At 36.5% G+C, this 23,795-nt stretch overlaps 3 protein-coding genes across 14 annotated transcripts; 1 reads left to right on the forward strand and 2 right to left on the reverse strand.

Annotated features, from left to right (window-relative positions):
* The first annotated feature begins 25 nt into the window (after positions 1 to 25).
* LOC135648291 (uncharacterized) lies at positions 26 to 1,116 on the forward strand. 2 transcript variants are annotated; one of them, XM_065165810.1, is made up of 5 exons: positions 26 to 308; positions 479 to 529; positions 617 to 750; positions 841 to 898; positions 974 to 1,116. In XM_065165810.1, exons 1-5 carry the CDS (start codon positions 63 to 65, stop codon positions 977 to 979), a joined length of 495 nt encoding a protein of 164 aa, XP_065021882.1. In that variant the 5' UTR covers positions 26 to 62; the 3' UTR covers positions 980 to 1,116. The 2 variants fall into 2 exon arrangements, with proteins under 2 accessions (XP_065021882.1, XP_065021881.1); XM_065165809.1 differs by having other exon boundaries at positions 841 to 1,116.
* A 1,622-nt stretch (positions 1,117 to 2,738) lies between these two features.
* On the reverse strand, positions 2,739 to 13,303 carry LOC135649851 (ABC transporter B family member 21-like). 11 transcript variants are annotated; one of them, XM_065168743.1, is made up of 14 exons: positions 12,561 to 13,004; positions 12,351 to 12,420; positions 11,098 to 11,439; positions 10,803 to 10,857; positions 10,534 to 10,709; positions 9,955 to 10,176; positions 9,626 to 9,864; positions 7,558 to 8,083; positions 7,039 to 7,312; positions 5,898 to 6,760; positions 5,345 to 5,611; positions 4,453 to 4,716; positions 3,362 to 3,655; positions 2,739 to 3,281 (listed from the first exon to the last, which is right to left on the reverse strand). In XM_065168743.1, exons 3-14 carry the CDS (start codon positions 11,401 to 11,403, stop codon positions 2,937 to 2,939), a joined length of 3,831 nt encoding a protein of 1,276 aa, XP_065024815.1. In that variant the 5' UTR covers positions 11,404 to 11,439; positions 12,351 to 12,420; positions 12,561 to 13,004; the 3' UTR covers positions 2,739 to 2,936. The 11 variants fall into 11 exon arrangements, with proteins under 11 accessions (XP_065024815.1, XP_065024816.1, XP_065024814.1 ...); XM_065168744.1 differs by lacking the exons at positions 12,351 to 12,420; positions 12,561 to 13,004 and adding an exon at positions 13,101 to 13,303 and having other exon boundaries at positions 11,098 to 11,430; XM_065168742.1 differs by lacking the exons at positions 12,351 to 12,420; positions 12,561 to 13,004 and adding an exon at positions 13,101 to 13,303.
* A 2,706-nt stretch (positions 13,304 to 16,009) lies between these two features.
* On the reverse strand, positions 16,010 to 17,808 carry LOC103998099 (acyl transferase 4). Its single transcript, XM_009419493.3, has 2 exons — positions 17,197 to 17,808; positions 16,010 to 16,985 (listed from the first exon to the last, which is right to left on the reverse strand). Exons 1-2 carry the CDS (start codon positions 17,737 to 17,739, stop codon positions 16,143 to 16,145), a joined length of 1,386 nt encoding a protein of 461 aa, XP_009417768.3. The 5' UTR covers positions 17,740 to 17,808; the 3' UTR covers positions 16,010 to 16,142.
* Positions 17,809 to 23,795: the final 5,987 nt, after the last annotated feature.

Genomic DNA, 23,795 nt, shown 5'->3' on the forward strand with positions numbered 1-23,795 from the left:
TATAGCGAGCCGAATCGCTCCCGTTTCTGCCCTCAACCATTTCGCCGCGGCCACAGACTCCGATGCTCCTTTCCTCTCCAACGACATTGCGACCGCCACCGAGACCGGCCGCTCGGCCTCGCCGGAGTCAGCCGCCGCTCGCGATTAGGCTTTCTCTGGACTCCCAAGATGGTGGTCCCGCTCTCGTTTCGTCCGGTTCAAGTCCCGTGCTCGTTGCGCAGTCTGGTTCTCCGTCCCTTCCTATAATTCGAGGGCTTAGCCGCGAGCCCGAATTGGGGCTCTTTTCTATCCTCTTCGTCATATCCATGGTAACTTCCGTCTTTCTCTTCGAGGCACTCACTGAAATCCAATCTTTCTTCCCTTTGATCGATTAGATGCATATCTAGCTATCAGATTTGAGACCGTCTAGCGAAAAGGCGCCGCCTTTGTGGGAACTGCTTTCTTTTTTGTGTTTCTTACTTTTATGTTTTTATCGCAGGTCGTTGGTTCGTTCTTCTCTTTGGCAATGATTTCTCTCCCTGCCTTGAACGTGAGAATAGTTGTTCTCATTTGGCCGCCTTTAATCTTTCTATTCATCGGCTACGAGATTTTGCATTTCTGATTGGTCCAAGTTCAGGCTTTTAAGAAGCTAGCGGTCTCCGCGGATAAATTGTCGAAGGTGGTGTCGGAGGAAGTACCTGGAACCTTGTCTTCACTGAAGCTCTCTGGTTTGGAGATCAATGATTTGACTTTCCAACTTAACATTCTTAAGTAAGCTGCTTGGTGCATGATTTGGTAGTTTATGTCTAGTTAAATGTGATTGATTCGAGGATTGATGTTGTTTTATTTCCGTTTTTGAAGGCAGAGGATATCAGGAAAACAGCATGGAACGAAACAGCCCAAAAGACGAAGCTCTCGGGTAAGAAGAGGCAACACAGGCATAAACTAGTTTTTTTTTCCTAGGTTCATGAAATGGAGTCTGTAAATGCTACAGATATGAAGCGGGAACTGTGACAAAGAAAAGCTTCCGGTGAATGTGTTTTCCATACACTGCACTCTGGATGATTATTAATATGAGCTACGTTTTTGGTGTGATTGATTGAAATCCAAGCACAAGAGTAGAATTTTCGGGTGAAATTATGGTGTCTAGTTATTTTACCATGCTAATGATATTATAAAGCCACAAATGTATTGCTCTTGAAGTTCAAGAGAAGATCACACATAACTATTGTAAGCATCAGATGAAGAGAAGCACAAATGAGACTAGTGTTCCATCATGGAATGTTGAACTATTGTAAGGAAGGTGTTCGACTCTTTTCATGTTTATAAGGTAAGTGATGCCTCCACTGACTTGATGAGCTTATGGATAATGGTCAGTCACAGATACCAGAGAGCATGTAGTAATACTAGTGAATTTGAGATTGAGGTGCCTATATTAGCTTTAGCAGCTGCCTCTTTGTCAGGCAACTCTGTTGTAATATCTTTAGATGCAAAAGTCCTTTATATTATGTCCTTCATTTTTCATGTGGCTTTATCTTTCTAGGTGATAAGGCAACAAATATCTTATGAATTCCCCATTCTAAATGATGTACCAATGGTTACCGGGAATTTTTCTTTTGTTCAGGAGTAGAAACTTCTTCGGTCATAAGATTAGATTGGAAATTTTGTTGACATCAGAATTTTTGAATTGCTACCTCTCGCTTATTTGCAGAGGTTGCAACTAGATATGCAAGATGTTGACCGTAAAGGTATTGCTTCTGCAAGTTACTGTGTGGAAGATTATGTTGTAAATTTGGCAGAAGGTTTGAAATTAGGGTTAATGGCAATTAAAAGGTTCTCAAGATCTTTTTTTTTTGGTTGTGGAGCATGCTGAGGCCAGATGCATGTATCTTGATTGCTGCTTGAGAAGGCTGAGTAGAGTAACCAATATTGAGTAGGATGTGATTTGGATAATCTGCACCTTTTCTGCGCATTGGCAAGCAATGCACATCAACCAAAAATTCCACTCTCTCAGTTTGCATATTAGTAGTATTGTGATTATGTTATGTGTTTTGCATTCTAACCTCATTTTTGAGCCTCATGAAAAATAGAAGTAACAAATCCGCGACTAATGTAGTGGGATACATTTCAGGATTTTGCTACTTTGATGTTCATATATATTAGTTTTAGGTTTTGGGGAAAGTATTTTTATTATTTTCCACACTAAGAATTACTTTGATTATTTGAACTAAGAATCATGTAGAAGATACGTCAATGATATTAATCGTAATCTATAAACATTTCTGTTATTTTTGTTCTTCATATGGACAACATTTTTTCGATTTGGAGTAAACTATTACTGTTAACTTTTGACATTAACTAGAAAAAAAAACTTATCCTTTTGTATCTTAAAAGAAAAGTAGCTGTAACTTTTCACATTTATAATAGAAATCTCTGTGGGCAAAAAGTCTTACTAGTATATTAAACATTTCCAAAAACTACGCTTAAAAACATTCATTTCAGGGTTCAAAGGTAGCTAAACATTCTTCATAAATCTTAGACTTCACAGAATCCTTATTGAATGAACCAAAAAAGTTTGTAACTTGCGAAACCCTGCCTACTGCTAGAAGAAACATTGGTCTATCATCACATGATATATAGGTCACTCACTAAAATGATAAGTGGATTTAATCTACAGTGAGATCACACAATCAATCCATGGTGAAATGGTGTTCTCATTTGAGAATCAAAATCATCAAAGAAGTAAATCTGTGATCTCATGGTGCCAGCCTGATGGTCAAATCATAATCATTCAAATTAGTTACTCATGTTTTTACATGATGAAGTAAACGATAATGATCGCATTAACAAATCATAGTAATTGGTTCATGCTACAGATATATAACAGGAAACATCGATATAAGCCAGGATGCAACATTTCATCCTATAGAGGACAATAATATTGTGTTATGGGCACACTACGCTGACTGAAATGCTACTAGGGTTGCATAAAACCCATCCTTAATGTTGATCAGATCTTCATGTTTGCCCTTCTCCACGATCGTGCCATCTTGGAGTACTGCAATCATATCGGCACCTTTAATGGTTGACAATCTATGTGCAACTACGATTGTGGTGCGGTTGATCATCACCCTTTCAAGTGCCTCTTGAACTGCACGCTCAGAGTCCGTGTCGAGTGCACTGGTAGCCTCATCGAACAGCAGGATCTTTGGGTCCTTTATAATGGCACGTGCTATCGCCAATCGTTGCTTCTGGCCACCTGATAATTGGGCACCACGTTCCCCAACTAAAGTGTCGTAGCCCTGCACAAATTCAAGAGTTTGTGATTTTTATCTTTTGACAGCTCATGCTTGTTTAGGCAATGTACATAATGTGCTCTAACCTGCTGCAATCCACTTATGAACTGGTGCGCATTCGCGGACTCAGCAGCAGCTAATATCTCTGACTCGGTGGCGTCTCCTCCTTTTCCATATGCAATGTTGGCCCGAACAGTATCATTGAACAATACAGGCTCTTGACTAACCAAACCCATTTGTTGTCTCAGCCACCTGAGCTTCAGTTTTTGTATCTCTACTCCATCTAGCAATATATGACCTGAGTCAAGGTCATAAAATCTCTGGAGCAGTGAGAGCAAGGTGGATTTCCCACTTCCACTTTCGCCAACAATAGCAACAGTCTAGAGAAAAGGTTGCAGTAGGTAATTCGATCATCAACTAGTTCAGGACAATGACAATCAGGATACAAGGCATACATCCAAATCACGCATGCATATGTGAAAATATCAAAGAACCATTTAATTCCTCAAAAGTTGTTAAGCTCTCTCATAAAAAAATGAAGAAAACTAAGAATTTATTCAGGCTTATTTTTCAGAATGCAATGTACCATCTCATACTTGGGCATTTTGAATTACTTGTCTGACATCCTCTGTGGAACAATTGGATGGATAAAGTTAACTAACATTTCTATATGAAAATATTCAACAAGAAACAGGAAATTAATGATATCTCGACTGCCTAAATAGTTCATGAGGAAGACAAAGTATAAAATTTTATCCATATAAAGTTAAGGTTTAAAATTTCTGGCTGAAAATTTTATCTGTAGACTTTTCACCAAATAGTTCCTGAGGTTTAAAAATCTTAAATATTATAACCACAAAATCTTTATCCATAGAGTATAATGAGGAAGATATGAATTTAGGCTTCATTACTTGCTCTGGAATTCATTATGTAAACAAGGACCACAGTCGTTGCTTGAAATTCTAGAGCAAAAGACAGCATAAACAGCAGTTATTTAACATATGATGCACATACATGTTCCATTGCAGAAGTGTTAGTCATGTACTCCTATTCAGAGCATAATGAATGAGCTACTTGTGAATGGATCTGCATCTAATAAAACCTAAACTGAAAAGACACTAATTTGCGTAATTTTATCGATAAAAACAAGAATTTAGAATGGAGATGATTAGGTTACCTTTCCTGACTGAACAGCAAAGCATAAGTCATGAAAGATCTGGACATCAGGCCTTGTGGGGTATCTGAAGCTGACATGATCAAATACAATATTTCCCTCCACTAAATCTAATGTTGTGCCAGAATCATCACTGGAGTCAATCTTGGACTTGCGATCAAGTATTGCAAATACTGAAGCTGTAGCAGATTTTGCTTTTGCAGAATCAGGTGCTAGGGAGCTATACTGGGTAATTCCTACTGCCGCAAAGTTGAGAGCAAAGAAGACCTACAAGGCATATAAAACATAGTACTTTATTAGGAGAGGAAAGGAGCTGCATCTGTATGTCCAATTGTAACTCGATTATAAGGGTATTACATGAAAGTATATATTAAGTTATTAACTAGCATTCATCATCTTGTATCTACTTGACATGTTGAACAAAGAAAGAAAACCTTTTCTTCATCAGAGAGTTGTCACATGATGGTTTCTGTCAAACTTTAAAAAAAATGGAAATACTCATCCTCAGCAAAATCAAATATTATTTTAGTTTTGCATTAATTTACTTGAATCAAGGTTGAACTCTTACATGTCTCCAATTCAGTTTGACATGAACAAAAGTCCCCATTTTGAAATGGTACATAACACACCAGAATCTTAAATAATTAATTATATCACACGGATCAGATGTAATAAACAACCACCTGCTAACTTAAGGTAGAATTGGCAGTTTTTACAGTCATTAGCAGAACCAGAACCAGAACTGGCTTCAGTTTATAACAGAAATTAAATTGGAGGATGACATCCTTCAGGAATAAGATTCCAGAACAGCATTTAGATATCTAGAGCAAAACCCACATTAATTAGGGTTGTCAGGAGCAACTAGTTTAGAAAACAAAGAAAAATACTCACGTACACGAAAAACATTTGCGAATGTAGTCTCGCCATCCTTTACAAGCCTAGCTCCAGCATAGAAGCCAGTTGCATATACACAAAACAGCAAGATGTTGGAGAGACCAAAACCAAGTCCACCAATCAATCCTTGCTTTATGATAGAATTCATAGGACCTTTATATTTCCTCCTATAAAGTTCTATCACCTTCTCTTCAGCAGTGAAAGAGGAAACTGTTCTTATATTTCTAATTGCATCACTGGCAACCTGACTTGCCTCCTCAAACATCATCTGCAGGAAAGTTATTTATGGTGAATCACAGTTTCCTTAGAAGAACAATTAAGTGGTGCAGAACATATTAGTTATAAGTCAATATGTGCCTGAGATAAGCATATTCTAAATCTTCTTATTGTTATCTTATTTTTTATGAGAATTTGCATCTTGCTTTTGAATAAAAAAACAAAAATATCATAAAATGGCACCAATACACCTATGGGGGATCTAAGAACCATCCAATTGTTTTATATAAATCACAGAAAAACACTTGAAATTGATCTCACTAGATTGCAGAACGCACCTTTGCATCTGCATTCAATCCCTTCATGAATTTTAATTGAATCCATCCATTTAGACCTACCAAAGGTGCCAATGCCAGTATTATTAGAGCCAGCTGCCAACATGCAGAAAAGGCAATTGCCAAACCTGCAACTAATGTTGCAGCATTCTGAACAGCAAGTGCCAATGTATCACCAACAAGAGTCCTCACTGTTGCTGCATCTGCTGAAAGCCTTGCTCCAATTGCTCCACTTGAGTTTTCAAGTTTGTCAAACCACCCAACCTCCATATGAACAATTTTGTCAAATGACATTGCTCTGATTCTTTCTATTAACTTGGACCCAGCAATAGCAAACAAATAAGCTCTTGCTGGAATCGACAGCAAGGTTGCCAAACCAAGGAAAGTCAACATCAATGTCCAAAATTTTGAATCCTTACGAAGCTTTGTTGGTGGCTCATACAAGGTACGTATTATACTTGACAAGAGAGCTCCAAAAATAGGCAGCAATATTCCACTGATTATAGCAGCAATTGTACCTAATAGTAACAAAGGAATCTCCGGTTTATTTAGAGATGCAAGGCGGCTAACAGGTACTTGAATTTTCTCTAATGACCCTTCACACTGCGAAGTCTCCATGGGAGCTTCTAATAGTCCAACAGGCACCCTAAAAGATTCTGATAATGGGTGAAAACTGTCACTTCCAACAGATGACCATCTATTGGTTGATAGCTGGGAAGATGTTTGAATCAACTGTTGGCCAATAGTTGCATAAATGTTGTCCTGGTCAACTGGAGTATGTTGATCAGAATCTTGTTTCACTTCCTGTAACCTTACAAGTTGGTAATAAGCTCCATTTGGAATCTTAATGAGCTCATCATGGGATCCTATTTGATCCAGGAAAAGAAACATTAGATATCAATTACACTTAAAAGACACATAATGTGATCAGAGAATTTCTTGTAAAACTAGAACATTCTGTCAAAAATATAAAAACTAAATCGACATTATATAAAAGACAATGTTATCAGAGAATTTCTTGTAAAAACTAGAACATTCTCTCAAAAATAAAAAAAAACTAAATTGATATTATACAAAAGGCAAAAGTTCAAAGTAACAATTTAAGAACTTGAGGACTGAAGCATAATCTGTATGCAAGATGCACCTTTTTCAGCTATTGAGCCTTGATGAACTACAGTGATCATATTTGCATTCCTCACTGTTGTCAACCGATGAGCAACAATAACAGTGGTTCTGTTTTTCATGGCGTGGTCAAGTGCCTCCTGCAAAATACTTTCAGACTCTGCATCAAGAGCGCTGGTGGCTTCATCTAGCAGTAGGATTCTTGGGTCCTTGAGAACAGCTCTAGCTATTGCAACTCTTTGTTTCTGACCCCCAGAGAGCTGAATTCCATGCTCTCCAACCAAGGTGTCAAGACCCTTTTATAAAATCATTGCTGTTATTTTGCATATCATTGAATTCAAATTCAAAATTATGACATGAATAGAAATATGAACACCCTATATGAAGACGTTAAAATTCAAATATCATTGCATATCATTGAATTCAAATTCTTTTACCCTATATGAAGACGTTAAAATTTGAGGATTGAGTTCGGTTGCAATGAATACTATGCATGAATGTTAAATAATTAAGAAATCCTGAAGATCAAAAGAGCATATACCTGAGGCAATTTATCAATAAATTTGGAAGCACTGGCTAGATCAGCAGCAGCTTTAATTTCATCAATGGTAGCATCATCCTTTCCATAAGCAATGTTTTCCCTTATCGTAGATGCCAAGAGGACTGGTTCCTGGCTAACAAGTCCAATTTTCCCTCTGATCCATCTCAGCTTGAATTCCTTCAGATTTATTCCATCTATAAGAATCTCACCAGCTTGTGGATCGTAAAATCTCTCTAATAGACTGATGATAGTTGACTTTCCACTTCCACTTTCTCCAACCAAGGCAACAGATGTTCCACCTTGAACGAACAAAGATAACCCTTTGAGTATTTGCTCATGAGGTCTAGCTGGATAGCTAAAGTACACATCCTTTAATTCAATATCTCCACGAATGTCATCCAAAGTTGTTCCAGTGGTATCATAAGCATCTATCTCAGGCTTCCTGTTGATTGTCTCAAACATCTTGAAAGCTGCCACTTGTCCTGCTGCAAAAGCACTTGTACATGGGGAGGCCTGGCCTAGGGACCTGAAAGATGCTTGCCAATTGATTAGTAGAATGTTTCCTTCTCGACAATCATTATCATATGACTAGGATATGTCAGTGCAGATATACATTGTATATATAAGTGTGCTCTTAATAAGATATGCTTAATTACATATAAATGGATGGTAATACAAGATAAGCCAAAGAAAATGTGTGAACAATAACTAGTCTGGACACAGTTTGGGTGTACATCATGAACTGGTCAACACACAAGATACTCAAAGAATTCATATGTTTTAGCAAACTAAATAACAATTGTGGTGATTGATTATCATGTTTTCCCATAGCCATCTATCCATAAGAATAATAATCATTTTTGTTAAGGAGGATGCTGATGGTCCTAGCATGCAATCTGCAAATTTTAAATATACCATGTATTTCAATAATATTTCTCATGTTATTGATCTATAAAAGATAGCTAGCATATCCATGTATTTCACATCTCTTAACTTTTTGCACCCAAGTTTGCAACAAGAGTTTATATGAACACCAATGTTCATAATAGTACCAAAAGACAAAATGATGTCCATGATGGGTTAGCAATAGAATCTAAGAGTAATTCAAAGTGCTAAGAGTAATTTAAATATCACGAGTTAAACCCATCATTAAATTGACTTAATACATTTGCAGTGGACAGTCTTAAGTGTCATATGTCTTGGACATATAGATTTCTACTTGGGTTCATGTACTATGGGTTATGATGCCATCATGGATATTTTGGTCCTGTCAACGCAGGGTGTCTTCGGTTCAACTGATGTTAATGAATTCTCAGGAGTCAGATACACTGGTATTGTAATGGTCAATATTCAACAATTTTACATATTCTTACTATAATGTTGGAAGATAGCGAGTGCAATAACAACCTAAACATGGCCAACAATCTGTGGTATGCTACACGAAGGCACTAACAATAGAAGAAGATCATGTATAATAAGCTGGAGAATTTACTTTAGTCCACATTACCTACCACAAGAACAGCATAGGCTACATATCAGGAAAGCACACAGACACTAGAGGTAATCATCCATACCTATAAACTGGGAGCATTGCATAGGAGATGACATCATCTAAAAAAGTCATAATGTTTATCCTATACACCCAAGCACAACAGGATCATCAGAACTCTAATTATTAGCATGAACTGTGAGCTAACCTCTGAAGCATCTTACTAGCAACAGCATATCACAACTTGAAAAGCATTTATACAACTAGATCCTCTTTGTCAACAATCTATGGTTTCTTCTTCTCTCAGTTTGCAGATAACAATAAGATTGGACACGAATTGCCAAACTATGTTCAATTCAACAATTACCCAAAACCCTCCAAAAGTATCTAAAGGTGTGAAAAAAGTATTTTGAACATGCTCCTGATACGGCAGTAAGATTCTGTACAAAAGCGAAACATTTAAAATAAATACCTATAAGACCAGGTCCTTACCAAGGAATTTGAACAACAAATAGCAGGTCAACTCTAAAAATATCCTACATTAAGATATGAAGATTGATATGGGAAATAGGAACTCACATGGAGCCTGTAATGACTGCAAAAATCACATTGATGACATCTCCACCAGTGTAGTTTTTCTTCAATATCATTTTAGATCCAAACCATATTCCTAAACCATAGCCAAAGAACACAATACCAAAAGTTGCACCCAAGCCTACTCCTGCAGACAAGCCTTCCAGAACACTGGCCTTGTAAGCGCTCTTAAGACTTTTGTTGTATTTCTTTATAGCATGTTCCTCTCCGGTAAAAGATACAACCTAAGAATGAATTAGACTGTTTTATTTAGGAAAGGAAAACAAGAAGTTAATTTCAACTTTTGCATGCACAAGAACTAAATATGTCCATACTGTCCGAATTGAGCCAATTGTTTGTTCAACAGTGGCTGCTGCTTCTGAATAAGCTGTCTGCCCACGGGCTGCCATCTTGGTCAACACAGTGGCCATGACTGCAGCAGCAAGCACCATAGGAGGAATGGTGGACAACATAACAAGTGTAAGTTGCCATCCCTGGACAAATGCTACTATAAACCCTCCTACGAATGACGATACCAATTGAATGAATTTTCCAGCCTGGGAATTGATATATCAAAGTCTATAAGAAATGAGTAGAAGACTTTCATCTTTGAAATTTATTGAAACTTCACTGAAGCAACATAGCAAATTCTTATGTCCCAAGAAATTTTAGATGCAGAGGCATCAGAACAGCTAGAGGGATAAGATATGACATAAGCAAAATTAAGTGTGTAAATTTGAAGGGGTAACTGAGACTACAATGAACAAGTATGGAATTGCATCTATATGACCAAACAGAAAATTGACTAAAGTAGACAGAAGTATGTTCACAAACAGTTTTTAATCAATTAAGAAACATAAAAATTGTTGGCATGACATGTATGATAGACATAGGATAAGGCATGTTTCTGGTACCTTTTCACCCATGGCATCCTGAATTAGAAAAGTGTCACCTGATATCTTTGCAATAACCTCTCCTGTGTTAGCTTCCTTGTCAAAGAATGCAATATCTTGTCTAAGTATGGCTTTCAAGTACAGGTTTCTAATCTGTGCAGCTTGTCTTTCCCCAGTAATCGTCCAGCAAGCCACCTCTAACAATAAATGACAATTTCACTATAAGTTCAAGCATCTTAGCCATGCAAATAACTAAACAATTCACTATATTAATATGTATATCTTCTTACGAAGGAATGAAGCTATGCCATTTGCGATGCCTAAATATACAAACTTCAGAGCGACCTGGAGACACAAGAAAAATGCAGCAATAAAATGCAATTTGCAAAACACTAAGCACTGAGAATGCTTTGATGCCATGATAAGCCAGAAAGAAGAAAACACATGTAGGAATTCTGTGATCAACTTCAATGAGCAAAGGGTAAAAGAGCTAATAGCTGTAGTTAAAATGATGAGTGTAAATTCTTTTCTTGGATGAATGTGATAACTGTAAGATTAAGGAAAGTTGTCAAATAGGTTACCCACCTTAGAAACCTCATGAACAATATAGTTTATGTCTCTAGTTTTCCCAAAAGTGTTGATCATATCTCCAAAAAGAACTGTTGTCAAAGGTAATGAGACCCCATCAGAAATAGCTGCAATTGTGCCCACAACCATTAAAGCAAGATCTGCTGTGTCAGCCAAGGAAAAAAGCTTGTGATAAGGCATGCTATTATTCCTCTTCTTCAGGTCTTGCTGTTTACTTTTGCTCTGAAAATCATTGTTCTCCTCTTGTTCATGGGAGCTTGCATCAGTTGAATTAGATATTTTCATCCCTCCTTTTGGTACCATCTTAGCAAAAACTTTCAAGAATGTCACCTGATTATTCTACAATGTAACATATCAGGCAATTGAAAAAAGATCAAAAAGAAACTCGTAGAATTCAATGATCTTTCTCAAATTAATAAAAATAGAAGAAAGGTCATCAAAGTATAGTGTTTGGTTCCAAAATCATTCTTCTTGAATCCTCCAAATCCAAAAGTTGTCTCCCAATAAAAAATAACAAACAGAAAGAAAACCCTGACTACTTCATTTACAATATACAAAAGCACAGTGGTGCTAATAATATTCAAGAAACCCACAACCAGAAAATCAAATCATTAACACTCTAATGCAGATATGGGTTAAGGGGGTAGACTATCAGGATTCAACCATAAATAACTGACCATGGCAGTCCAATAGTAGCTACCAACAATTCCAACTTAATTGCCCGGTTTGTTCACCTTCTACCTTCTTTCATGAAGATTTGACAAAACATAAAGTAGGAGAAATAGATGTAAACTGCAAAGTAAGACCCAGATCTCCATGAGAAAATGAAGAATTACAAGTATAGGTACTTCCCAGAGCCACGGTGCACTGTTCTCAAATGTAACTGTCATCTTCTTATTAAACATGTAGCTATCTTCACAAATAGGCATCTCTATAAAGGTGTAAGACAGACTGGAATCTGCCTGTGTACCAGGCATAAAAGGGGTAGCTGTCCAGAATCCTCCAACCAAACTGATAATCAGGCTGCCTCAAAGTTATTGATAATCACTATTAAGATCATATACCAAGGAAAGTTGCTAGTTCTATTACTCTGTTTTTATAAGTTTGCATTTTTTTTTAAACTAAGATTCAGAACTTAATTTTAACAGTCCTAGATTTGCACTGTCGAGAAATTAAATAAGACAGAAACAACAAAAGGAAGAAATCAACTCAAAAGGATCAAAAAATAGTCTCGGTATAGTTGATCATACTATTTAGGGGCCAATTGCATCAACATACAATTCCAGTATAAACTCCAAAAGCATTCCAGAAACGGCAACACTGCTAATAGATGAATCTTACATGGCATCATTAAGTATTTGAGGACCCTTCAGTAGTTAGATTGAAATAGATTACAGAACATCAGAAGTAGGAAATCAACAATGAATCAACTCCAGATTTTTGAAGGCTTCAGTACTAACTGGGCATTTGGTGGTCCAAAGATGGAGTCCTTCCGGTTCCTTCTTCCACTTCTTTGGATGTTTGAGATGACCCTATTAATTTGTAGTCTAAGTGCCAAAGCTCGGGGGAGAAATAGTGAGGCGAGAAAGAACACTAGAGTGACTTGTTCCCATGTCCTACTCTTTAAGTAGCAGAGAGTATATGCATTCCACCGATTCCTTATTCCCTACAGCGTGGCAGTGAGCATCAGTGTTGATGGAATACTCCTGAAATCAACGACAAAACCATCTGGAGATACCAAAACTTGTCGTATTACACAGAAAGCGACCCTTGGAACGATTCCCCTCAACACTCGAGTAGCAGTTAGAGGTCAGAAATAACTAAGTTCATCATCTCTTTCACTACATACCCGGAATCATGGATTCCTTCCATGAAGTTGGACAAGGAAAAGAATCCAAAGACTGAATCATTTTGAGAAATTAGCCGCGAATATTGCATTTCCAAAGAGAAAAGCAATTGCTTGGCATCCACTTGACGGAAAAAGTAGAGCAATAATTCACCTTTCTTTATGTGGGTTGGGAGGCAGCTGGTTGCGGTTGCGTACTGATGTGACCCCGAATGGCTTCCACCTGTGCTTGGAGAAGCTGGACACAAAAGGGCAGTGACCGGACACGGAGAAGTGGTCGTTGCAACGGGGGATGGTGGTCATGTCTGGTAGTGGAAGGGATCGGCCGATGGAAGACGAGGAGGAGGACGACGCCGAGGTTTCCGCAGCGGAAGTATCGGTGGATTTATCGAGCGAGGGAATGCCACAACATGGTTTACTTATCACTAAGATAAATGTAGTTAGTAGTAATAGGATATATATATATATATAGGTAATTTTCAAGATAAAAAACCCTATATTTTGGATAAAGATACTGAGGAGAAAAAAAAATCATTTTTAGTATTTATGCAAGAAAAAAAGTGTAAAAGATATTTTGAGGTTTAAGTTTGGATTAACTAGAGAGATTTTTTATCTTTTTTATTTCTAGAATATCTAAAAATATTGAGGAGAAAAAAAAAATTAGGTTTGGGTTCACTTAAGAGAATATTTTTATATATTTTAATTATAATATATCTAAAGATTCTGAAGAGAAAAAAGAATTAGTATTTATATAAAAATAAGTGTAAAAACGATTTTGTGGTTTAAGTTTAGGTTAACTTAAGAGAATATTTTTATATATTTTAATTATAATATATCTAAAGATACTGAAGAGGAAAAAAAAATAGTATTTATATAAAAATATGTGTAAAAACGATTTTGAGGTTTAAGTTTAGGTTAACTTAAGAAAATATTTTTAAATAATTTATTAAAAAAACCCTTTTGCTTTTAGTAGTTGACACCCACGTAATTAAATTTTAACTAAGGGTGTCTTTTTTTTATTTCAATAATACTCTTGAATTGAGTTGTTTCAAGTAATAAATTTATAGATCAGTTTAGGATGATATATGTTTAGTATCCTTTTTTTATTTTTGTATGAATTTAGGATGATTGATTTTTGAAATAAGATGACTTTGAGTTGAATCTATGATGAGTAAAACTCAAGTGTAATAGGAATGTAACTCAAGTTTAACCCTTTAAATTTTCACTAAATATATTTAAATTTCTTTGAAATTATTAGGATGAGATATAATATATTTAGTATATTTTTATAAATTTAAGATGAATAATTTTTAAAATAATAAATTTTTATATTGAATATGTGATTTAGTATAACCCGAATGTAACTTCTTTTTAAGGTTAACTATGAGCGAAGGAGGAGAACGATGAGAGAGAAGAGAGAAAGTAATGTTAGAGTTGGGGTTGGAGGAAGAGGAGATGGAGTGTGAGGAGGATGGAGGAGAGGAGAAAGCCAAAGAAGAGAAGGAGGATACAAAATGGGAGAAAGTGGCATTATAGTTGGAGTTTAAGTGTGAGAGGATGAGGTAGAGGTAGAGCGAAAGGAGGATAAGAATGGGGAGGAGGAGACCATGATCAAGGTGGAATAGGAGGAGGTGGTGGAGATGGAGTGGTAGGAGAATAAGGAGGGGGAGGAGGAGGAAGCCAAAATAGAGGGTGAGATGAAGAAAGCTAAGGGCTTGGCATTTTTTCATTAAATTATCCAATATTTTTATACATTTTATTTTTAACATATCTAAAGATATTGAAGAGAGAAAATTTATAGTATTTACATGAGAAAAAAAATGTAAAAGAGATTTTGAGATTTAGGTTTGGATTAACTCAATAGAATATTTATATCTAGTATATGTGAAGATAATAAGGAGAATTTTTTTAGTATTTACACAAAAGAAAAAGCATAAAAGAGAGTTTGAGGTTTAGGTTTGCATTAACTCAAAAGAATATTTTTTATATATTTTATTTCTATTATATCTAAAGATATTGAAGAAAAAAATTAGTATTTACATGAGAAAAACTGTAAAAGTGATGTTGAGGCTTAGATTTAGGTTAACTCAAGAGAATCTACTTATACATTTTATTATTTTCACTTAGTCAAAAGAAAATTGAGTTTCCACGAGACGTATCACATTAATTATTTTTCAAAATTTATATTATATCATTATTATTATTATTATTATTATTATTATTATTATTGAATAATCGAGGATCGTATCCAATCGAATTAATATATGATAGCCCCGACCACTCCGTGAATCACCCACTCGTCACTGCAACAGGAATCCTCGCATCATTGGGTACGTTGTGATGTGCTCAATGCTCCATCTCCATTAACTCTGCTCTCCTCGGCTGTATAGAGTGGACTCGCGCAGTGATGTTTCAGCGAAGTTCGTCTGAGAAGGACATGGCGGACGGAAGCAGGCGGATGCTTGCATTACAACCCTTCTTTTGCTACAGTTGAGTTGAGTGGGCGATGGGCCACTCTCGCCACTAATTCTCTCCCCATGGAAGAGAGCAGCGTGTCGATGATGACGACAACAGGAATAGGCCACAACCTCAAAGCATGTAGATACTTGAAATTAGTACATGCTGAAACAAGTTCTTGATTTGAACTGTAAATAATAAGATAAATTTCTATGAAAAGAAATAGTAAGCATACGATTATGTGGGTGCATGAAGTCAACTTGGTTCCTGTTCTGATATCCCTTGTTTAAATCAGTTCTGATCTCTTTTGGTTTGCTGGAATGATGAGAGGATTACATCACGGGTGATGGAGGGAAGAATCGCTTACCTGTTTCTTATACGGTGAAAGAATTATTCTTCTTTTCTTCTTCATCATCATCATCATCACAATCTACGATCGAAGGCAAAAGATCGAACACTTTGTTCACGGATCTTTTGCTCCTGCAGGAGCAGTAGTGGAAGCTTGCTTTTTAAGCGTGCAATGTGCTGTCACAAGGAACGCCACCCAACGCATCTGCTACAGAAACTTCTATCTTGTGAATTGGATCACTGAAAACAATTCCAACCTTGAATTTGAATCTAAAAGCTTGATTCCACACGCCACTCTCCTTGTTCTAGTTATGCGTACAAGATATTGTTTGAGCAAACAATAGTTGATGAACATTATGATGTGCAAAGCAACTGGGGGACTTCGATTCTTTTAGACTGCGGAGGACTTCATCTCCTCCCGGAACGCTTCCATGTGCTCCTTCTCCACGCACTGTGTCATTATCCGAGTCCCTTTATTAGGCGCCGGCGGCGCCCCGATGATGCCGACCGCCATGAAATCGAAGTACGCGAATGGTATCACATGGAGCGGCTTCCCCCACCCGTAGTCCACGTCGAGGAAGCCCAGCCGGGTCCAATCCGACACGAACAGCGAGTCGTACGTGAACGTGAGCTCGTAGGGGTCCTCCTTGAAGTTCCCCGTCGCCCACTTGGCGAAGTCGCCAGGGAGCCCGGCCTTGGCGTCCCTGATGATCTTCACGACGTCTACGAGCTCCGCTGCAGCTACCTGGCCACTGCGGGCGGTGACGGCCACCGGGTAGAAGCAGTTGCCGTAGTAGCCACCTGCTACGGGCAGCACCTGCTGCAGGAGGTGGCGGGCGTTGGCGAAGAAGCAGAGGTGGACGTCGGCGCCGGGGTCGAGCTGGATTGAGCGGGTACGGGCCCGCCACAGCTTCGCGATCGCGACGTCGAAGGTGGAGCAGCGCTGGCCGGTGTGCTCGAGGTACTGGGCCTTGATCTGGTTGATGGCATCGAGGCAGACGTCCATGGTGTCGTACAGCAGCTTGAACGCGGGGAGGACTGGTGGGCCGTTGGGAGGGAGCTTGGGAGGGCTGGGGATGATCTCCGGGGCCCATACCGGGTCGACGGTGGGCGTCGGCAGGCCCCGAGCAACCTCCCCGATGGCGTTGACGAACTGTGCAGCGCCGAGGCCGTCGGCGATGGTGTGGATAGAGATGAGGCCGACGACGAATCCGCCACAGGTGAATTCCGTCACCTGTCGTCGACGAGGAGTTTTAGGCTTGCAGGAGTCAACTTCTTGTTAATATATACACGTAAAAGTCCTAAGCACTTGTCTACTAATTAATAGTTACAAGTTGGGTGTTGGTGACGATGATGTTTCTTGTGTTCACTGTGATCTAAACAGCTTATAGGATCGTAATGTTGTAAGACGAACATGACATGAGATCACTAGACAATACGTATACCTGCATTTGGAGGGGCAGATTCATGGGGTCAAAGTCAGGGCTGGGCAGAGGAAGCAGTTCATCCTTGGAGATCATGAGAGGGAGATCGAGACACTTCACGTCCTCGAGGCTACAGTTCACCGTGGCCTCAACGAACCAGGCCCCCTCGCCGGTGCAAGCCACACTTACGTCGCCGTGTTCGCAGTCCACGAACCGGCCGGCAAAAGGGTGGTACTGCACCAGCACCTTCGACAGCGCTTCCTTGATCACCCGGGCCGGCTCGCGGCCGTGCTTGAACACGTGCAGCGATCGCACCATGTGCCTCAGCCCCGCGACCCGGTCGATGACGGAGAGAATGAGGGTGTCCTTCGGCGTCGGCTCGCTCGGGGCGACGAAAGAGCAGGACGTTCTCGTCACACTGAAGCTGATCTCCATCGAAACACAACAGCACACTCTGCATTTACAGGAGCATGTTTTGGGTGTATAAATAGACGGCAACAGCTGCAGGTTGGTGCAGTGCTGTGAGGGGTTCAGCATCAGGTAGTAGGTGAAGATGCAAGCCATGATCTGTAACAGCCAAACTGTGCAATCTCCACTGATGGATTGCTGTAAGCTTGAGATGGCTACAGATCTCCATCAACCTTATCCCATTTCCTTAGCTCCTAACAAATCAATATCTATCATGTAGTTGTATGACCAGTGGGTCATGGATTAGGTAAGTTGCTTGCTTGGCTTGGCCATGGTTGGTAAGCTGGAATGGCTTTTCTGAGAAGGGATCCTCTCCCTTGGCAGACTGATGAGTTGAACCACTGTGACTTGAGGAGGAATATGTTATAGCTGTAGCCAGCCAAATTAGTCACATGCCACCGCCATTTCATTATTACCAGCAGCAAACAATATAGCTCACTTATAGCTCCATCAACATTGACTGATGTATCAGTTTGACCATGCTTAGTTGGGACTAATTAGTGGTTGCTTGGAATGGTATCCTATCCCTTAACTTCAATGAGGATGCTTAAGTTTATCCTCTTAAGCTTAAGCAAGAATGAAAGTGTATCACAACATCCATCCACCTAATCAATGATGCTCCACCCCTAATGATGTTGTCTTGGCAAGAAATGACCAAGAAAGAAGCCTTCCAATTTTATGGTTTTCGCATATTTATTCTTGCAAAGTTTGGAAATGGAATATTTACCTAAAAAATTTTAATGTAACGTATATGTCCATCCAAACATAAAGATCCTAAAAGTATATAAAAATATTAAGTACCTAAATTATTTCTATTATTCTTCCTAGCATAATAATTTTCTAGTATATTAGTGTAAATTATAGTTTTAATTAATAGTTAATTGAGAACCAACTAAAAAACATGAAATATAATAGCATATATGCTATACAAAGTTAAGTTTATCTGAATAAATATTAAAATCACTATCTTTATATATATATATATATATATATATATATATATATATGCTCGCTTCATCTCATCCCCCGTAAGAAGCACGATTTTGTGCTTCTGGCTTGTCTTCATAGCGTCAAGAACTTATCAGGAGAAGCATGACAACTTAGAGCACTCGCTCGACCTAGTTGGATAAGAGTCATGGTGGGCAAGGCGACAAAGGCATATCCGACACCCACGTGCTCTTCTTAATCTTATTAAGTGAGCGAGTGCATGCACAAGCTGAGTGTAAACATAAAATTTGTGTTATATTACATGTAATGTGAAAAAAATTTCATATCAGGATTGAAATTAAATAATTAAATAATATTATATTAAATTTATAATATATATCTTTCGTTGTCATTTGAAAAAGATCTTTGTATAATATGTAAAGGTACTAATTTTATCTTTTTTGGGAAATCTTATATTACTAGATTCTACTATCCTTATACTATGATTAGGGCAATAAAATATATATCCCTTGAATTTTTCTGGATAATCAATAAAATATTCATAAATAGTTCTTTGATTCAATTTTTTTCATATGAATTAAATACTCTTATTTCCGTAAAATACCCCAAATATGTAAATATCTTAAAGTGGGTTTCCTACATGTTGATAACTTAAATGGACATGATGGAATTGACTTATTAGGAACCCTATTCAATATGTATATAGCTGCCTAAGAGCTTCACCCTATATTAACTCAAGTACGAAGGAATAGCTCATCATGCCCCTAACCATATCCATAAGAGTATGATTTTGCTTTTTAATAATACTATTCTATTGTGGCACACCTAGTAATGCATACTGAGCACATATACTCCATTGTTCTAGGAATCTAACAAAAGGAGCAACATTCTAACCAGATTTATCATATCTGTCATAAAATTTACCACCCTTATTAGATTTGATAATTTTAATTTTCTATCTTTTGACCTTATTTATATACACTTCAAGAGTGTCAAAGATCTAAGACTTTTCATATATTAGATAAATATAGTCATATCTGGACAGGTCATCTACAAATATGATTAAATATCTTTTTTTACTAAAATAGAGAATATGTAGTTCGTAGATATCAATATGAATAATCTCAATGAATTCTTTACTTCTTGTGGCATTTTTGTTTATATGTTTGGTTTGTTTTCTCTTATTGTAAATTATAAAAAAATCAAAATCAAGGAAGTCTAAATGTTTTAAAATATTATTCTTAACTAATCTTTCAATTCTTTCCTTAGAGATATATCTTAATCAGTTATGCCATAGTATAAAAGATCTTTCATTATTGAAACTATATTTCAATCCAATACTTAGATTATAGGGTTAATAATGTTTTTGCAAACTCAAGATTCAAATTAATTTTATACAAACCATCACACAGAATTCTAGAACTAACTTTTATTGAATTATAAAATATACTGAGTTTATCATTACCAAAAGGAAGATAATATCCTAACTCATTAATTCTAGATAAAGAAACTAAATTTCTAGAAATAGTATAAAAATAATATATGTTAATAAAATCCATCAAATGACTTGTCTCTAGATCATTTTTGCTTCGAGATCATTTTCCATAACGAATCTTTTATTTTCTTTTGATTTTCATATTGAAAAAAATCCCTGCATATTATCGGTAATATGAGTTGAAGAACCAGAATCAATCCACCAAGTATTAGAAGGTATTTCTGTAATATTTGATTCAAAACATATAAAGGTCGAGTTTATATCTTTATTTATAAATCAAGTTTTACATTTAATGCCGTCCTTATTCATATGTCTATTCTTGTCATAAAAGAAACACTTTACTATAGAAACTTTTTTTTCATTAGTCTATTTAACATTTTTAGACCTAGCAACTTTGGATGATGCTTCAATTTTCATTTCTTATAACTAACTCCTTAAGTAGTAGTCATGACATTATATGAACTTTCCTGCCTTAATTTCAATTCTTCTTTAACATACATACTAGTTAACTCATTTAAGTCTCACTTATCTTTATTTATATTATAGTAAATCTTGAATGAGTTAAACTGAGAAGGAAGAAAATTAAGAATGAACTGCACGAGAAAAGACTCATCAATATTCATGCTTAATGCTTTAAGTTTTGTAGCTTTATCAGTTAAGGATGTGATCCTAAATTTCTCGAGTGTTATCATACTGAACCATAATCGGTTCTTTTATTAGTGTGCTAACCAATTCCTTATCAGTAGATTTAAATTTGTGTTCAATAATCTTTAAATATTCTCAAGCCTTTATTTCATTGACTTGTTCCACAGTACTTTCATTAGTTATATTTGCGGGCTTTTCAATAAGTAATGCTAAGTCAAGATTTAATACGCTTAGTGTAAATTACACACTCTCTAATCATTCTGAATAATTTGATCCAGAGTGTACAATGACACTAGAAGTATGTAAATATATGGATGGAAGTACCATTACAAAATATAAAAAAATATTAATACTTTGAGTTTTTCAAAATATGATGAACTATTGATTTCATCTATATTTCACCTTTATGTGAAATATTGAATATCATCCTTGTAGAATATTATTGTTACCTTTGGGTATATAACCTTAAACTATAAAGATATTCAAAATAGTATCATCTTATCCTATCACATAATTATTTGAAGTAGATTTTCTTTTGGGATTATCTAAATCTCCTAATTATATGTGTCATTGTAAATATTATTTTCTTAATATCATTTAGGACTAGTTCCGTAATTTTATAAGTCATACCACTTTGATGATTACAAGATTAATAAAATAATATAAAATATAATTTAAAATATTATATAAATGATAAGATTTTTATTGTAATTCATATCAGTCTATCATTCCAAGCCACTTTCACAGCTACCAATTAAATAAAATTTGGAGAGATGAGTTACAAATAATATTCATCAAAAATTTTTTATTCTAATTTATACTAATAAAATAATAATTTAATAAATAGAATAATAACCATAATATTTATTAAATATTAATTAGTAAAAGAAAAAACTAATATGATAATTATAATCATGATAACATATAAATCATCCCTTCATATGAAAGATAAATATTATTTTATAATTTCAAATATATATGTGTGTGTGAATAACCAAAAAAATATCCAAGAATAATAATTAAATTTTATTTACCACATATAAAATATAATCAATATAAGAAAACTATAAAAGAAAATCATAATGTATAGTTTTTATAAAATTTTAAATTAAACCAATCAATATTATTTAATTTGGGCAAACTCTTAGGCTAAACATCAGCCTAATTAAAGCAATCGATCAAAATAAAAAATTATCAAAATTTAATCCTTTCCAAATTTGATCGAAACTAAATTCAATTAATAACTAGTCAAAATATAGTTATGATCAAATTTAATTAAATTATATTAATTAATTTTATAATTAAGTATATAAATAAGATATTCTCAATTTCATAAAGGTAAAATAGTAAATTTGTTGATAGAAATTAGAAGATTTGTTAAAGGTAGAACTATCAAAAAGGATTAAAATGGAATTAATATAAATTATAGGGTTAAAGGTGTAATTTTCTATCAAAACCCTAAGGGGCGTCTTCCCGTAGGCGACCGTCGCACCTACGTGGTCACCGCCTCTGCTTGTGGGCAAGCGCCGCTAGTATGGTCATTGCCTGCGGGCAGTTACCGCTTGTGCGACCACTACTTGGGCACGACCTCTGCCTACGCGAGGCTGTCGCTTAGGCACAGTTGTTGCCCGCATGCTGTCGCAGCCTAGATGTGGCTTTTGCCCACGCATGGTCGTCGCTATGTGGTCATCGTGTGTGCTCTCTGTCGCCCGTGCAATTGCTTGCGTGGTTGTTGCCCGCGCGCAATCGTCATCTGCGTGACCAGCCCAGCATTCGGTCCGCAATCATTGCCAGTGTGGTCATTGCGATGCACGGTCAATTGCGTCGTACGACTCACCGCCTAGTGACCACCAGTGGCTGCTGTTGCTATTGTGACGCGCATGTTGCCCGATGCAGCTACTACCGCCAACAGATCTGCTGTAGTGGTTGTACGCAGCGAGGTCGACAGTAGTGCTATACAACAACCGTCATTGCTTTGCGATCATTGAAGATCGTGTTACAAAGAATATAACATCGGCCACAAGTAGACAACAAGATAAAGTATATAAAAATTTAGATCGATAAAATATATGGAGTATTTAATCATCGTAAACAAAAATAACAAATCTCTTAGATGTCTTGTTATTTATAAATGAGAGTAGAGGATCTAAGATAATTATTATGATAGTTCCTCCCATCAAGAGTATCTAATAATGAATCATATTATAATATAAACTTCTTTTTTATTGATCAATATATGTCATCAAAATTTAATTGATTATATTATATATTTTATCTAATTATAAAGGACCATATAATCTAATAAAGTTCATATCCCTATATGAAGAGGATTTTGGCCAAGAAGATAAAGGGAGAATAACTCCATGAAGATGCCCAAGAAAACAGTTCAACGGAAACTGAAGCGAAAATTCATTAGTTGTATCTGAGAACCATGGTCATAAGAATGAAGCTATTGATCCAAAATATTTGCTTCTCGGTTGAATGGTTTACATGCTGTTTCAACGTGCAGTAGAGATTGGGAGAGGAAGAGGCCGACGCGATCTTCCATCTTTGATTGTTTGGAGATCCAACCGAAAGAGACCAGAGAGACCACATGCAGGACTCAATTACTTCTCTTCGCAGTGTAAGAGAAGTAATTGAAAATCATAATGTCCAGATTGAAACTTAACTCTGATACCATAAATATTGGAGGTGGAGGAGTAAGAAAATAATAAAAATAGAATACTATGATGCAAGTAAAAAAAATCATTTCAATAAAAAAAAACTGATGTATTATTTAAAACAAGAAAATTAACGTAGAATACTTACCGGATATTCTCAAATGTATTCTTTATATCTTACTTACTTAGTGGTAATGACATCATTTCATTATGTCATGATTGAGTTAGGTATAGAAACTACCTTATAATTTTTAGATCATGGGTCATTTCTTAACATATGCCTATAACTACATAGATAACTAGTATGAATCAATTCTCTAACGATAACAACCGGGAGAGAAAAGGTAACGAGAACTTTCACTCCAGCCGATGGAGAAGAGAGAGAGAGAGACAGCATGCAGGAC

This window comes from Musa acuminata, chromosome BXJ3-9 (assembly GCF_036884655.1).
Source record: "Musa acuminata AAA Group cultivar baxijiao chromosome BXJ3-9, Cavendish_Baxijiao_AAA, whole genome shotgun sequence".
NCBI lineage: Eukaryota > Viridiplantae > Streptophyta > Magnoliopsida > Zingiberales > Musaceae > Musa > Musa acuminata.